Source organism: Protomyctophum parallelum, assembly GCF_964188405.1.
Source record: "Protomyctophum parallelum genome assembly, chromosome: 22".
In the NCBI taxonomy this organism is placed as follows: Eukaryota; Metazoa; Chordata; class Actinopteri; order Myctophiformes; family Myctophidae; genus Protomyctophum; species Protomyctophum parallelum.
This window is the reverse complement of record NC_139714.1, coordinates 24,395,912-24,414,323: the sequence shown is the minus strand read 5'-3', so window position 1 is coordinate 24,414,323 and position 18,412 is coordinate 24,395,912. Positions and strand designations below refer to the sequence as shown.

At 42.9% G+C, this 18,412-nt stretch overlaps 1 protein-coding gene across 2 annotated transcripts in view; it reads left to right on the top strand.

The window, feature by feature from the left end:
* Positions 1–2,110: 2,110 nt before the first annotated feature.
* ppp1r12a (protein phosphatase 1, regulatory subunit 12A) overlaps positions 2,111–18,412 on the top strand; it is a 90,983-nt gene continuing 74,681 nt past the window's right edge. For both annotated transcript variants that reach the window (XM_083758226.1, XM_083758225.1), the window contains exon 1: positions 2,111–2,659. In XM_083758226.1, the coding sequence (XP_083614352.1) occupies positions 2,423–2,659 (237 nt within the window). In that variant the 5' untranslated portion in view covers positions 2,111–2,422. The remainder of the gene's footprint in view (positions 2,660–18,412) is intronic.

The window sequence follows — 18,412 nt, the reverse complement described above, 5'->3', positions numbered from 1 at the left end:
TATATTCCATAGGCCCACATTGATGATAACTCATCTTTAGACAGTATGCTCCTCAGAAACAGCTATCCACAACTTATTTCGGAGACGGCAGTACTGCCCCCCTATCATGCTCAGTGTCATCAGTGTCTGCCGAAAAGTAGTCGTTCCAAAATTAAAGGTCAAAGTTAAAGGTTAAAGTCCTACTATTTGTCACATACATTATACTGTATGTGAGATTTCTTTCTCTGCATTTGACCAATCTCTGCGGTGAGCCGCAGCCGTGCCGTGCTCAGGAATCATTGCTAGTTGATCTAAATAAAATTGGAAAGACCAACCCCCCCCCCCCCCACACTGGCTACCTTGCTTTTTATTGTTTCTACTGAACTCTGAGCTGAGCTGGGCCACCCCTGTTTGAGTCCAATAGACATTCCTTGCACTTTTAGGTGTTATCCGTCAAGTCATTACAGGTACTTGTTTGTGGCTTTTATTTTTCCTGAGGGAACAATGTGTTTCTCTTAAAAATGGAACTGAATGTGTTACCAATGTTACCATTACCATTATTATTATTTTTCCAAATGTGGAAGAGATGGACAATATTAGGCCTATATATGCCTAACAGGAGAGTGGTATATTTAGTCACTAATGGTCCACAATAGAGACTAGTAAAAATAAAGTAAAAGTACCTCAAACTTGTACTTAATTACAGTACTTAAGTAAATATACTTAGTTACTTTACACACCACTGCTTATGACGTTATTAATACATACTATTCAATGGTTTTATACTGCAGATCCTGGGACCTTGTCTGTTCTCGCGAGATTAGCAGTAAATCCTAGAGACTCTCTCTCAGTGTTGCCATGTTCGCATATTGTAAGCTACTTTGGCCTTGTGTTTCTGTAAAGTTGCTTGTAAATATTGGTGGTTGCGGTTTCTTGGGCTTAAATCATTGTTTAAATCAGTTCTCAAACATTTGCATGTCAAGGAGGACATTAACCTAATGTAGGCTATTTATCTGCAGACCATCTAAAAAATAAAAATAAAAAGTTTAACTTTCAAAATATATAATCCAAATATTTTTTAAACACAAGAAGTTGGCAATACAGCGCAGTAGTGCACATGTGGGCTCTATTAGTTTAGTGCAGTGGTTCTCAACCAGTGGTCTTTGATGGGGTTCCAGGTGGTCCCCAGCTAAATTATGGAGAGTTAACCAAATGGCTCCTATGCCACCAAAATGTGGAACGCCCTACCATGAACAATCATTAAGACATGTGAATCCCTTGACTCCTTCAAAACCGCTCTCAAAGGGCACCTACGGACGGCTGCAATTCGAAACTGGCCCCCGTTAAATCTGAATCCCCCCCCCCCTTTCCCCTTTCCCCTCACTGTATATCATTCTTTTCCCTTTTTACCTCCTTTATGATGAATTCCTGTTCTGTTCTTTGACTATATAGAAGTGTATTTGTACGTCTCTAAATGTTTTGATGAATTGAACATGGTGGACCCTCTTGTAAACGAGTGTAATGCTTAATTGGGTCGTCCACTCACAGTTAACAGTCTTTGTATTGAGTTTGTGCTTGAAATGTACTGTAATTCTGCAAACTGTTAATAAATATTTGAATGAAAATGAAACCTTATTCTTGAGTGTAAAATGAAACCAAATGGACCCATACAGGTTCATTTTACACTACCAAGAGTTAAATTATTGGTATACATCTGCATAACTTAATTTACAAGAAGTCTGCACAATTAGAGAATGTAGAAGAATTTATATTTTGATCAACATTTTCTTTTTAACCTCTAATCTCTCCTAATGGTACCAACATCGACAATACAGCATGGAATTGTGGACACAATCTTATCTAACGATAACAAAATATTCTACATTTATTTACATTTTGGATCTTAAGAGACTAAACCTCATCAAATGGTGGTCCATGTCATGTGGCTCAAATGCTGAATAAATAATGAAAAGGGTTCCCCTATAGTTGAAACACACTGGTTTAAATTAATAGGGTCTTATTTGGGGCTTGATTTTCACAGACCTGGTCGCTTATTTCTCACCACACAATCTGGCAACACTTCCTCCCCAGCACCACTCAACTCAATACCATTACCACCACCACGACCGAAGCAAGCACAGCACCCCCCCTTCCCTTCCCACGCCCCAGTGCAGCGCCTCGCTGTGGGATAGTGGCACTGAAGTATACCACTCTCTCTCTGTGTGTGTGTGTGTGTGCGTGAAAAAGAAGACCGAAGATAAGACAGACGCCCCACCAACAAGCCAAAGAGAGACGAGGAGGAGGGAGAGACAGACAGACAGTCAGTCAGTCAGACAGACAGACAGACAGACAGACAGACAGAGGCGGCAGTTAGTTTAGTAGCAGCCAGGCAGCAGAAGCCAGGCAGAGAGAGAGAGAGTCGAGAAGGAAGGAGAGCTGGGGGATGAAGATGGCGGACGCCAAGCAGAAGAGGAACGAGCAGCTGAAGCGATGGCTGGGCTCCGAGACGGACCTGGAGCCGCCGGTGCTGAAGAAGAAGAAGACGAAGGTGAAGTTCGACGACGGCGCCGTGTTCCTGGCCGCCTGCTCCAGCGGCGACACCGAGGAGGTGCTCCGGATGCTGGACCGCGGCGCCGACATCAACTACGCCAATGTCGACGGGCTCACCGCCCTCCACCAGGTCCGTTGGTTGGTTCGGTCGTTGTTTTTTCAGTTAACGGCCTCTTTTTTTCCCCCTTTTCTTTTCTTTTTGACATCATGGGACGTTTTGTTTGTTTATCCGTTTCTTTCCCCCAGACATAAAGAACAAACATACACACACACACACACACACACGGACCGGCAGTCAGCGTGTATGTTATGTTCTTTCTTTATGCCTGTGTGGAAAGAAATTGCACCTGTCAAATGGAGCCGTTGGAGCCATTCTCTCTCTCGCTCTCTCTCATTGTGTTGTTTACCTATCTATACCACCTCCAGTCCTCTTCTTCTGCCTTTCTTTTACACACACACACACACACACACACACACACACACACACACACACACACACAGAGAGTGGCTTTTAATGTTATATGTAAGCAAGCGAGACAAAACATATACATGGCGTGCTTTCGCACTTTTTATTACTTCAAAGAAATACGTCATTTTGGTCGAGCTTTAAATGGAAAGGCCAGAGTCTATTATAAACGAAGCCATCAGATAGTTGCCATTCTAGCTTTATTATTATTTCTGCTTGATATGTAACAACTCTGATATTAACATTTTATTAAACTGCCAACTATGCGTGCATGTTCAATCACAGTGCCATGGATCAGTGTGGTGATGATCATTCTGTGATGTTTTTTGGGGGGGGCTTTAGCTTCATTGATCCAGTTTGGTGTGGACTAACTATAACGTTAACTCAGACAGTCTGTGTGTGGTGGGTTCAGTGTAAATGCTGCAATATCACCGCAGCCTACTGTTGTTTATATCGCAAAAACATCAGCATGCATCAGACTAAACCATGTTGTTGTGGGACAACGTATTTTTTTAAGGTCCATGTCGGTTTATAAACAACAAGATTGTGTCAATAGTCGCTCACATTAGTTCTGCTGTTCATGAACCATTTGATTTCAGCCATGGTTGAGGCTATTCTCTGGTCGTGTTGACTACTTGTTTCGTTAGTTTTTTTTTGTTTAAAAACGAAAGGTAGTGGTTGACATAAACAATGTGCGTTAATGCGATAGTATGCTTTTCTTCCGCACGCTTGTTGCGACCAGCCGTTAACTAAGATAGTTTTACTAGGCTAAAGTTGGATTAGCAACCTAGCAGCTAATTTAGCTCATTTGGCTATCGGTAGCTGTCGCAAAGTCTAAAGTAACGGTCAATTCATTCGCAGGCTCGTTTGTGTTCCCCTGACATAGAAATCACTTCGATTTCATAATTTGGTTTGAGATTAAAAAATAAAGCTGTATTTGGCAAGCTAAGCTACCCTTTGGTTTTAATGTCAAAGGTTACAGCAAGCTAGCTAACAGCTTGATGATTACGCCCATGGCTGTCTTAGCTAGCCGTTATGCACAGCCAAATTATGAAAATGGCAGCTGACGTTGGTTAACGTTTTGTTAACGCCAAATTGTAGCCAAAGTGTATCGTTTTTCCCCCAACACAACACAACCGAACAAACAATAACATAGGTGTTACAAATAAGCGTTTGAAGGTGGTTTCCTCGCTGACAGTATTTGTAGATGCAGCTAATTGTCTTGACCAGCAGAAATGAGACCTGTCTAACTTGACAGTGACTTGGCAGTGTTCAGGGTTTCTTACACTAGACTTCCACTGAAAGTTGTTTAACTTGTATTGCTTCAAGTGTGCCTTAATATACAGTTACATAGTTTAACACCTAAGTGCATTAGCTAACATTACCTGCCCCATCTATTTTCTTTCACATAGTTGATTTTTTGTACTTGTATAGGTTTCCTGTCAAATCCAGTCATGTTTACATAACACTGCTAAATGTCTGAACGATTACATAACATTGCTAGATGTCTGAGAGATTAATCTATCTGGGCATTCAGACTATATCAGACCAAGATGATATGGCTGCACCTATACCATTGACTTGTTTGAGGGAGATAATTGTAATGCTCACATGTCAATAACTGTAGCAGTAAGGTTTAGGAATGATCACAGTAATGACATTCCTGGCTTTTGAGAAAAACTATTTTACTGGATGCAATTTGACCATGTCTGTATGCTGTTAACCTTCTACAAAGATGAAGCCTAAGCCTCAGCATGTTTAAAAAAAAAAAAAAAAAGCCGAAAATTACCAAAGGATTAAACGAATAATGCTTGCATGAAAGTGTTTGAAACTTGCATAGATCCCTGGTGATGTCATATCATTACTCAGTGACCAGATGTCTTGTCTGAGTACTGTTCTTTGTATCTTGAGATACCCTAGTATTTTTGTGCATATCTGTTTCCCTGCACGTATAGTCGTATACATAGTCCAGCACTTATTACATCACCAGTTTCAAAGCTTTTTTTTTAAGTGATTTAATATTATCTTACAATGTTGGACAGGTTTAGTTTGCCTCTGTGTTTTTAGATTGATATGGCAGCTAATTAGTTAGTCCAACTAATCGTGTTTTTATTTAAAACAATACAAACATAGTGAAAGATAGCCGATTTACATGTGTTTCTTGAGTAGAGCTGCTGCCCTAATTGACAGTGTACCAATTCACACATTTATTGTATCCAGTGTCCACTGTCCTCCACCACTATTAGGGTTGCACGATTCTTGCTCAAATGTGAATCTCCAGTTTCCTCTATAAAAATTGAGATCACGATTCTCATTTTGCCATGAAAATGTTTATTAAAAAAACCGTAACTATAAAATGACTTGGGACAGACAAGTAGTGCTGCACGATCCTTCACAAAATGAGATTGCATAGGTGTCTGAATCTTGATCTTTTATTACAAATTAATTGCACAGCACTAATCAGCATGTATGGAATTAGCAAGCCCCACGTGTGCAGACTCACACAGTGGAAACATTGCCTTTTTTTGGACCGATGTCCAGGAGGGGATGAGCTAGCTAGAGGAAGGAAGGAATTTGCAGTGCCGCTCTTCAAACCTAACCATCTCTGGAGAGATGGGAAGCCGCTGTGTGTTCTAGGCCAGCATGTGATCATCCATGGCTTTTGGGGGTCTTAGAAAGGAGTTGAAGCAATATAAGGATTTGTGTTCAACATTCTAATCCTAGGACTCAGGACCGCAGGCAGGTCAAGCTGATGTTGATTTGCTCAGACGAGTGTCTGAAGGGAAGATAAGATGGACAGCGAGAGTCGTTTGATGCTTGCATCAAGTTATGTCTTCATCGCTGTCTTCTTTGTTGTGTTTGTACAGGATATTAATAGTCTACTCTGTCCACCACACCCATCAACTAGGGACTGGAATGGCTATAAATATTCTGCAATATTAATTGATATATTCAGGAATACTACAATACATTGCGTTTATTAAAATGTTTGAGCTAATTCAGGATCACTGCATTTTGGGAAAGTAAAAGTGTTGAAGCCAATTATCATTGACAAACAGGCTTTTAGTATCATGAAACCATGATACTTTGGCTTGCCGATTACATATAACACCACAAGCTGTGGTGCTCATTCATTGGTGCTGTAATCTCATCTCACGTTTCCTCCTCTGTGATAGACCAGTGACCTCTTGATTTATTGCCAAGTGTGTACTGTTTGTATAGGAGGGGTCACTCCTCCGTGGGTACAGTGATTGCTCCCGACACTAGCTAATGGAGGGGGATATAAATATCACTACCACAAGTTCCCCTCACTGATTTTCAGGAGATGATACTGAGTTTGGGTATGAGTCGCAGTATGTGGCTGTGCTTTTGTAAGTGCTGGCCTGGCATAAGCTTGCATTGAGGCTAGTGGTTTGAGTCTTTCTGCGAGTCATACTGTGGACTTAAGATGATTGGTCTCTGTGCGACTCATGAACATCTTCACTCACTATGAGTCCACTGACACAGAAGGCTGCTTCTAGCTTTCTTGGGGCATTTTGTGGTTGGGAAAGGAGCATTGGTGGTTTGGGATGTTATTCTAATTCATTATTTGACCCAAAGAGAAAGAACCTATTGCTGCCTTGTCGTCATGTAGGTGATATTGTTGTCCTCAACCTCCTTGACCAACACAATGCAGCATTCAAGTTGTATCGTGATTCAGGTGTCAAAGAGGACTTGGAGGACAGACATTAGGTGAGTAAGGGGAGTAGCAGACCAGAGACCGCCTCAAAGTCTACGGTAGTCTGAGAAGGTAGTATTTTGAATCCTGTCGTCCTAGCAGCAGACCAGAGACGGCTTGTGTCTCTGATAGTCTGAGAGAGTAGTATTCCGAGTCCTGTTGTGCATTCCTCACATGACAGTCTGTGGAAACCATGGCAAAGGGAGAGCAGAGCAAGCATTCCTCAGCTGTCACCTAACCCCCTCCCCTCTAGTCATTCTCTCTCTGGCTGGCCTGCCTGCCTCTCCCCATGTGATGCCATGGCCCAGCTGACTGCTGCCCGCTGAGCTCTATCAAGGCCATTAGTGGGGGGGGGGGGGGGGGGGGGGGGGGGCAGGGCAGAGGCAGGGCACACTGCTGCTTTGCGCATGCAAATATCATCACTGACCCACACACCTGGCCCCTTTCTTAACTGCCGATCGTCTGATCCTAGGAACTTTCAAGGATATACTTGTTTACGCATTTAGGCAACGCAAAAACAATTCACTGTCTGTTTTTAGGACTGATTAACAGGAAATGTAAAACAAATGATGAAAGCATTCTAAATCAGTGTTTCCCCTAGGTTTACTGCGTGTGTGGGGGGTGGTTGCCTGTGCTGTATGTGGATTATGGGGTGGGAGCAATCAGCAAATGAAGCTGCTATAAGCAATATTTTAATCACCTTTTGTTTTTGGTATTCAGACAGCCAGCAATGGGTAGAACGCTCCCAACAAATGTAGTCTCTCTGACACATCTAGGGGCCGCAATCTGCATTCAAACATTTTCCTAGATGTTCTAGGAACATCTTTGAATGCAGATTGCGGCCCCTAGATGTGTCACAGAGACTACATTTTTTGGGAGCGTTCTACCCATTGCTGGCTGTCTGACAAAAAAAAAGGTAATTAAAATTGACATTATATTACTTTAAGGGAAGTTAGGGAACGCTTCAGAAAACTGTCCACATTGAGGACATTTCAATCTTTAAATTCTGCAGAAAAGTAGTGCATTTTGCAACCATGCTTCATGGTTATTGTACAAAAACTGCATGCAATAGAGTAGACACCAGCCTACTTGGGAACAATGTAAGCAGAGAACAATGCAAGATGGGAATGCATGCCACACTCGTTTAAGCAATAGCCATTCAGGGGTTGATACTAAGGTCTCGGGCAAGTGCAGGTCATGTTCTACTTGCCCAAAGGTCATGTCCACTTGCCTGAAAAGTAAATTGTGAATCGTGATACCGATATGTTAAAATGAACTATAATTAAACGATTACCTATCTTAATATTTATGCCAAATATCTCAATAGCTATACAATATGACTTACATTCCATGACATCTTGTGTTGTGTTGAACTGAAGACAATTGCTCACCCACTCAAACGCACTCGTCGGGCAACCTGAAAGCAAACTCCACCTGCCTGAACGTTTTATGTACTTGCCATGTGCAGTCAGGAAACTGTAAGTGTTAACCTCTGACTTGTTGTCAGAGTACTCGTTCGTACCCATTGCCAGAGTCCCCAGTGCGGTACTCACCCACTACCATGTTTAGAGCACTTTTCAACCACTACCAGCTGCACACACACTATATTCAAGTATGTCAGTTGTGCAACGTACAATTCAAAGATGCAGTTGATGTGTCCAAGGCTGGTGATGTGAGGTATAGTGTTATATCTGTATAAATATGGCATTATGCTACAGCTAACCAATGGATAAACAACGACATTCCCATGTGTCCATTCCTACATTACTCAACCTTGTTGAGGCGCTGAAATTATGACCATTATCTTTCACGGTCTCCATGGCAACCCACTTGACTTACTGCAGGTTTGCTAGTCACTTGTGTTTGTGGATTTGCATGTACAGTGGGAGTTGCATAACACTAGTGAACACACAGAGAGACTGAGAGAGAGAGGGCCTTAGGCAGTGCTTGGCAGTTTAGAGTGAGACAGAGCTGCAGCGTGGTGGATCCTGTCATCCAGTACCAGTAATATTAACCTATTACATAATTATACTGCAGTTCAAACCCAGCGCTGCCGGAGATACTCGGCTGTGCTTACAGGCCGGCTCCCCCAGCTGGCCCAATGAGAGGAGCAGGGAGGGATGCTGCCCATTGAGTCCCTCTCCTCTCCTGATAAAAGCATCATGGCGTCCAGTTAGTATTTAAAGTGTCAAATCACAACACGTTGTCTCAAGACACTGTAGAGCAAACGGCCGACAGAGATCCCACCCAGAGCCAGCAACTTTTGCAACAGTGGTAATGGAAAAACTTCCCCCTTAGGACGAAATGTCAAGCAGATGCCCCTCTGCTACTGTTATTGGTTAGCGAAACACAAGGTTCACTCCCCTCTCCTATGCCAGAGTTCCTGGCTCGTTTGCCCAGGCTTGTTTTTCTTTTGAAAACAAACCTGCTGTCCCTGAGGTTAAGACCAAGGCAGACACAACTAGTCTGGTGTGAATCCCTGTAATATATTATCTCAGGGATTTCATCCTTAATGGAGAATAGTATACAGACTATCACTGCTTATCTGCCTTCACGCAACACCTCCCCATGCTGTGCGGCTCCGGAAGCTGTGGACCCACACAACTCAACATAACATTTCCAGCGGAGCAGAGCCACTAAAGGAGGCTGTGAAACGGACCCATTAGGAATAGTGTCTGAATGAAATGTAATTGTATCACTGACTTTTTATGGTAAAGTGCTACAGCATTTAGGCCGTGGCCTTCTGCTGTAACAGGATCTCAAAAGCCAGCTATTATTGCTCGAGGCATTTGATATCTATCCATCTCGGGGAAAACATAATGCATTCAGTGCACCTTTTTTGTGTGATGGTATGCAAGGTGCACAACTGCACATAGCTTTCTTTGTTCCAATTTCTATTTTCTTTGTTATGATCTCACAACGCTCTAAGTGATTATAGCTCCCAGTCACTCATGCATTTGTAACAGAACATAATACAGAATACATTATGGTGTCATTCAATAATTCATAGAGGAATCTACAAGACAGCCTAGATTTTGTTCTTTGTCTGGCCCAAACATTCAATTGTCAACCCAATCCTCCTAGCCTTATTTTCCTCTGAGCCCCCCTTTCTTACATCTAACAAAGCTGGGAGACCCCTCGCATTCATCACGCACGCACACTTGTGTTTTACAGATATTCTAACCAGTTAAGCCCCAATACTTGTGTGACAAACTGCAAAATTATAGCACAAAATCCCAATTTCGTCTTAAGGTCTTTTGGGATGGCAGGTTGGGATGGAAGCACTGTTTTAGCTATACTTCATATTTTATTGTGGCTACATATAATTACTACTTGCCCTGTGAGTTGGTGTGTATTTCCTTTTGCCAAATAAAAGTTAACCTTTTATGTCAATGGACCGTCATGCAACATGCATGAATTTGCTACCCATGACTGATGATCTAGCTGTCCTACATCTAGCTCTCATCACATACGATCAATCTACTGTATATACATGTAACCCTATTGAGCTGGTAATGTCTAGTTTTTATTTTTATTTTTTTACTAGAAGGCAAATTATTGAGTTAACCACACCTTTTCTTTGGTGGTATGTACCAGTGGTGAAAGGACATTCCTTGGCCCCCCCACACAGCACAGGCACTAGTCCCACGATGTGTGTCGGTGCAGCCACACTAAAGTTTAAACGCATCAAAACCACTACATGTATATCTCTACAGCAGCGGTTCACAAATGTTTCAGGTCAGGACCCAAAAGAGAGATTTAGGCATAACCATTTGCCCGGGACCCAAACAAGTGAAAATAGCAGATCTACAAGCACACGTTTTGTTTTGTTTTTTGTTTGTTGTGACCCATAAAAATTTGTGACACACAAATGACACACTGTTTGGGGTATACGGTGATCTACACTTACCACACCAATGTTTTCTGGATCTCATTGAGAGCTGTTGGTTATATCCACTGCTGATCCACTACTTTAATTTGGGTCCCAGAAGAACGTTGACATTTTACCTGCGTATAATTGTCAGGTGCCACTGCGTGGAGCAGGCCACGCTGCCTGATGTTTTCAATTTTCATACAGCGTTCCGACCTACAGTACTGTCTACCAACCCCATAATCAACAACAGGAAGTCCTCATTTTGCACGCCAACATGTCGGGTCATCTGCTGATTATGACACGTCGACAGCGTTTCCTTGCACACACAGAACGGACAGTCCTTTGAATAAGAATCCATTCAAATTTAGTCATATTTTAGTCATCTGTTAGTTTAGTTTAGTAAATCTACAGTTGCTAGCTGTTGTCGACTAAAATCCATTGTGGTGGGCCTTAGTTGCATGCTGAAAAGAACCAATCTACAAGCTCACAACGCGTCACAGTGCGACACGTTGTGAGCTTGTAGGTCTGCTATTTTCAGAGCGCAACCACACATAAAACGACTTGTCTTTTAGTTGTTCTCGAATCTCGATCTCTTCTCCACCATACCGGTGGCTTTCGTATTGGCCAGGGGGGGTTTGAATGCTATTGCTTTTCCCAGTTCGTTTTTGGAACGATGAAGCTCTTTGGAAGTATGAGCGTCGCTACAGGTTGAAACTGGTTCACCTGGGGTCGTAAGGAGAATTCCTCAGCAGAGTCGGACCAATTGCCACGTATATGTGCCGTGCTGACATGACGGCTGGGTTCGAGAGATGGACTTGACCTTGTCCATCACCCGGGGCACACAAGGCCTCACCACGTCATGTAGTCAAACATTTCTTACGTTGTCCATTCAAAATGACCTGATTTCCTGCTGTGTGCTCTTATTGTTTTTAAGGAACGCAAGTAGTTAATTTGAAAGCAGATGCTGCCATCCCGTATCTGCCTCCCTCCCTCCCTCCCTCCCTCCCTCTCCTGGATTCCATCTGATGATGTCAGCGTGTATTCCTGTGTAATCACAGAGACCAGGTTATTTCTCATCCATATGTTAGGCTCTCACTGCATCCTGGAGGGCTTGAAGAGGTTGATGAGCAATGGCCCCCGGGTGAACACCTACCTGTTGACGCATCATGTGTAGAATGAATAGTACTGGGAACCTGCCAACGGCTTTGACAGACGAGCGCCCACTGCTTTACTCTCTACCCCCCCATGTGCCTAAACAGACCACGGCTATGCATAGTATTGAGCTGCTGTGAAATGTTTGTGGGATGACTCAGTTCTTTCTTTTTTCTTTCTTTAAATTCGTGGCACACGGTCTCTGTCCTCGACTTTAGGTTGGTCTTAATACTTGAAGGGCATCCCGCTGTTTGGCTCGGCTGCGGTCGCATGCCTTACGCGGAGTGGTTTTTATGAGCTGTTTTTGAAACTCAAAACACCTGGACCTGTGACGGTGAATTCCTCATTGTCTTAGAGAGGGGAGTGCAATTAAGGCAGGAGTGTGTCTGTGTCCATTTCTTGTCTGCGGGAGAGAGCGGTTACATTATTTACAGTGAATCAAGAAATATGCATTCAGCTGTCGAAATTAGTTGCAGACAACTTGAGCTCCGAACATTATAGTGAAGTTGGCTAATGAAAGACACCATCTCCTGGCATGTCTCCTGCTGCCTATACTAGTACTTTATTCTACTTGTTATACAGTACAAGAAAACAGAACTATTTGTCCAGCATTTTGAAGCTGTCCGCGTATTACATTTCTTTTGTTTGATATTGATCTTGGTTTACGCTGAGTTTGCTGTGGTGCAGCCCCATTAGTGTGTGTTGGCGCACATGAGCGATATTCTGTCCATGGAGGAATAGCGGTGTCAGTAGATGGAGTTCAGCCCTCAAGAGATAGAGTTGTTACAGCTTGTGATTCAAACCATACGTACATTACGTAGTGGCTTTTTGAGCAAAACCGCCTTTGATAAAGATTTTCCTTATCTTTAAACAAATATGCTCATCTTTTAGCACAGTGGTTTTCAACCATTTTCATGTCAATACAAGGCTCATTATTTATTCTGCATTTGAGCCACAGACCACCATTTGACGAGATTTATTCTCTCAAACCCAAAACTTAGAATACTTAGAATATTGGATAAGATTTTGTCCACAATTTACAAAGTCTTGTAAATTAAGTAATGCATTAAATGCAGATGTTTAACAATGATTTGAACCCCCTCAAGGGACTACGGGGGGTCCCCAAACCACTGGTTGAGACCCACTGTTTTAGCACCTCGAGTTATAGAATTTACTGTACCATGATTGTGGTACAGAAAATAACTTGGTATGCTAAATGTTAATTTTTCATTGCAGCAATCAATATAGCATACATGAATGTGTATCAGTATCAGTGTATAGGCTAATAGCCTACTGGTATGTTCCTAAAATGCAGCACAGAGCCGCCAGTCGATTTGGATCCCTTAAGCTTAAGACAAGGGTCTACACAACATGGGGACCCCTAGGGGGTCCTCAGAGTTACTATGGGGACGGGGACGGGGCTTCCAGATCTGTGTGTGATAGGCAGTTTGAGGGGTGCTAGCACTGGCTTTTGAAATTACATCATATGGCAGCCAAGTCTATGGTTAAGGTTTGTTTAGAGCACTTTCAACAAACATTACATTACCTTGTGCCCATACTTTCTTTTTTTACATTAACCACTTGAACCCTAGCATCCCTATTCGCAGAAAGTAGCAGATCTACAAGCTCGCAATGCCCCACACTGAGGTATCGTGAGCCTGTAGATTGGTTATTTTTGGCGTAATCGTGTAAATGGAAAAAAGTACTGTGTCAAAGGTCAAGTTTTGTATTTGAGAGTTTAAGTGCTTAAATGTCTGACAATTCATTCATGGATTAATGTTACTAACAGGAATCCAACATAATAATGGAAAAGATAATGTGCAAACAAACATTTCATTTATACAACACTTATGATGGTGCTGTCAAACTATTCTATGAAGCCATCTGCGAAATCTATGACAGTAAATTTTATCTGCAACACAATTTTAGATGGTATGTAGTAGGGACTAGGGGGTCCCAGCTGCGTCTATCTCAGCTAAGGGGTCCTTGGCCTGGAAAACGTTAAAGACCCCTGCCTTAAGGCATCGGGCCACACAAAGTGCTTCCAGACAATGGTCGTAAAAGTAATTGAAATCCGTAAAATACTAGACCGCAGAAAGGAAAATACTTTTGTAGTCTGGTATGAAGAAACCCCCTTCCATATAGGTCCTAATTATAGTTGTTTTTTGGCTGAATAATCGGATGCTAAGTAAGAAAACTCCAGGACAACTGCTCTAATTTTAAGGTGGAATGCTGTGATTGTTTTCTAAAAAGTGTACAGAAAGTGTTCAAATTATGTTTTTATGTGGCCACACCCACCAGTTCATTAAGTTTGCCTGATGGGTGGTGATCCCCCTGAACTGAAGCTGCACCCACAGCTGTTGTTGTATGATAAAGTGGGAGGTGTTAGGGGAAGGGATGATATTGTGATGTCACTATATCAGACGTATTTCGATTGGGCCTTTTGGCTCAAAGGCTTTCAGCTTTCAGGAAGAAACCAAATATACAGGGAAGACATATTTCAATATTTTAACCACACCGGTGGGTCTTTTAGACTAGTAATGTTAACTCCATATAGACATATATATAAAACAGAAAAGTTCAAAAATCTCCAATCTCCATCTTAAAAAACAGAAGTGGCGGTTCACTGTTGTGATGCAAGAGGGACCCTGGTGTTGGGGAGATGTTGCCCTGAGAAGAATAGGAAGTGGCTGTTTATTTTTCTCATTTCCTCTTTGAGGCTCCAGTTGTGAGCCCTGCTTCATCTATCCCGTCTTAGTGCGCACACACGTACACAGGGCTTTCGACACCCATTTACTAAATAAATCCATGGCAGACTGGCTGCAGCCTTCCACTTGAAAAGTTGGTTGTTTCAAATTAAACTGAGCTCTCTTCCCTTCTTGTATAGAGTATAGACTACCGAAGTCCTGACGTCACTCGCTCATCCCCTGGTTTGTGGGACTGGGAATACGTTTTCTAATGGAGTATATACATTGGGTCGTCCCATATTTTCCGCCCCCCTCCTCCCATCCCCGGTAGAAAACAGTGGAGAAGATTGGCGTCACCCAGTGATGTAAATAGGATTTCAATGTACCGGTAATGAGTCCCAGGATGCAGTGATGGTCTTTTAGATGAGTCCGCTGCAGGGACATTTTATGAGTCCCACTTCAATGACGTTAGGAGTCATATTTTGCCATTTCTTACAAATTCCAGCATTTAACTCCCATTTTATATGGTTATTATAATGTGGTTATATTCATGTAGAAAACAGAAGAAGAAATGATCATTATAACTAAAGCAAAATATTTATTTTTCTTGACTGTATAAGTACCGGTATAGTAGTGCATCCCTTGGATGCAGAGGTCGTTGTTTTATTGCGTCCTTTAACTATGAACTGCGTTTTGGAAAATGCACCCTATTTTAATCTCTGGTCACCAAATTTGGAGTGACGCGCCTCTGCACTGTTATTGGTTAGTGTCATAAAAGGAAGTCTTCCTATGCCACATTTTCCAATTGTTTTCCCGGGCCTGTCTTTTTGAGCCGAATGCGAACGAAAATAATAGCCTGGGTACCGAGGCTATAGTCTGCAACTAACTTTTGATCGATATATTGAGATTAATCTGTTTAGGCTTTCATTCATTTCCTTCAGAGGGCGTTAGTTTTACCATGCTAAAGCTGTGGTCCTCACAGCTTTAGCCATGCCCTTTGGATAACACTGAGAGAGCAATGCACCACAGACAATGTGATTATTAAGGGAGGCTAGCTGTGACTATTTCTACCTATGCTTTTATAGCGAAACTGCCGATCCATATTTGCACATGTAATAGCCTAGTATGGATTGGTAGAACATTTGGAGGGCAGACCCTAGGGTTGTCACAAATTATTATATAATATTCATAATCGTTTCCATGTTGAAAGATGTTCATACACAAAAAAGCAGAATTAGAAGATCAGCTACTTCCGTTATTTATATGTAGTATAAAAAGTATAAAATTGATAAATGCTAGTAATTTCTTAGTATATTTCAGTTATTTGTCATAATGTGCCCTGTGCACTAATTTATATTACAAAGCCTAAAAGGACAAACGGAAATGTAATTTCCATTCATATTTAATGTTCCAATGTCCAATGCCAAAAACACAATTACATCATTAATTGCAATTATTTGTGACAATTAATCATCAACTTTAATGTGTAATCGTGGCAGTCGTGCTGTCAGTTTTAACCTCCTGCGTGCTTTTGTTTATATGAACAAAGACACATGGCCAGTATGTCAGAGAGGGTTGTAGGGAACATGCCTCTTAACCCATATTGACCTGAGATCAGATTCTAAAAATGTCTTCTAAATCCTGACAGTTTTCTGAAAAACCCACGTTTCTATGTCAGTCGTTCTAGAACATTTTCATGTCGAGGACCCCCAGAAATATATGTAATTGGCCGCCTGACCCTCCCAGAAGCAAAGATTTAGAATATATAAAGAATATATATTCAAAGATTTGCACCACATTTTCACGATTTTTCAAAAATAGCAGATCTACAAGCTCGAAGCGCGGCACTCGGCGCTATGAGTACAATGTATGTATACAATAAATGTATGTATACATTAAATACAATATTTTTGAGAGGTGCTAGCCCCTCCTATGTCCAGCTTTGAGGGCAAACATTGAAGACAAAAGTGATGACACAAATTGTATATCTCCTATTTTCACTAGTTCACTAAACGTCTAAAACTCTCTTTTGGGTCTCGACCTGAAAAGTTTGGGAACCAGCAGACAAGAGGTTGCATTCTGCTGCTGTCTGACTCTGGCTATCTGAACACTCTGCGGCTATCTGACCTCTCTGCCCCTTCCCTCTGTGGCTATCTGACCTCTCTGCCCCTTCCCTCTGTGGCTATCTGACCTCTCTGCCCCTTCCCTCTGTGGCTATCTGACCTCTGCCCCTTCCCTCTGTGGCTATCTGACCTCTCTGCCCCTTCCCTCTGTGGCTATCTGACCTCTCTGCCCCTTCCCTCTGTGGCTATCTGACCTCTCTGCCCCTTCCCTCTGTGGCTATCTGACCTCTCTGCCCCTTCCCTCTGTGGCTATCTGACCTCTCTGCCCCTTCCCTCTGTGGCTATTTGACCTCTCTGCCCCTTCCCTCTGTGGCTATTTGACCTCTCTGCCCCTTCCCTCTGTGGCTATCTGACCTCTCTGCCCCTTCCCTCTGTGGCTATCTGACCTCTCTGCCCCTTCCCTCTCGTACCCCTACCCCTGCCTCACTTCTTTGGACCCCTCTCTCACATGGAAACCAACTTGGCTCTCAAGTGGAACTATTGTTTTTTGGATGCCGTGTGTGTGCATGCCAGAGTGAAACATACAGTTACAAACTCCCCGGCCCTTTTCTCTTTTTATTTTTTCTTCTTTTTTTCCCCCCCTCTCTTCCTCAATCCTGGCCTTCTTTTTCCATGGGAATCCCAGGGCCATATATGGTCGTCCTCGGTAGCAGCAGCTAGAGCTGTAAAGCTGTGTGTGTGTGTGTATGGCGTGCACGGCCTGGTTACAGCCCCCAGCAGGGCTCATCTAGACTAGGAACCCAGCTGGCCGCCCTGTAGCGCTCGAACCCAAGACCCCCCCACCCGACCATTGCACAGGAGCACACACACACCACAGAGCGAATGCTATTTTCTGGTCTTGCAGTGAAGAAGGTTCACTATTATTCTTGCGCGGGAGTGCACACACAACACAGAGCAAATGCTATTTTCTGGTCCTGCAGTGAGGATGGGTTTCACTATTATTCTTATTGTCAAATATGCCCCCCCCCATTCTTCAGACTTGGTGTAATCACTGTTCTCACATTTAAAAATGGGTCCTCCTTCATTTTGAATGCATTTTGACTTTCTGCCCCTTACTTCAGAACGTTTCTTTATTTTTACACATACGCACGCACACACACTCACTCACACACAGCGGTAAAAAGGAATTCCTTTTGTGGAAGTGACTGCGTGCCTCTGAGCCGGTGACGTAGCCCCAGTGAGGAGTGGCCACATCTTCCACCGGAGCCTCACAGTATTACTTATCTGGGAATTTCTCCACTGGTATGCTAGTGCAGGGAGGGCCGTGTTGCTGCTGCCCCGACTATAGGTGGGAGCACAGGAGTCATGCTAACAAGAGGAGCGGGAGAGCAGAGCCATAGAGTAAGACAGAGTTACGACATTGAGGGGGGCAGAAAACGGCTTGGTCACGTGGTTCATGTACTCGTGCGAGCCCATAGACTCCAATGCATTCTGTAAACGTCCGGTTGTCCCTTTTCAATAGAAGTCTTATGTAGAAGAGCCTGGCCCCATGAAGTGAACGTAACTCTTGTCTTACTCTATGGCTCTGGGGGGAGAGATGCAGAGGAACGGAGAGAGAGCTCCAACTCTGTGATTCAGAAGGAGCAGCTTACGTCCTTCATACTGTTACTGTGGCTTTACAAGGGAGCGAATTGGTCTCTCCCTCCCCCAGTCAGAAAGCAATGGCTGTTATTGAGGATGCTGTATCTCCCGTTATGTTATGTTGGGCCATTTGGTCTGAAATACTGCAGTGTTTATTTTTGGTCCATGTGTGTGTGCTATTTTTAAAAGCGTTACCCCATCAGTTGATGGATGATGTTTTTGGTTCATCTGACAGCTACAGTTTGAATGTTTCGGTTTGGATCTGTCTCAGTCCAGAAATTA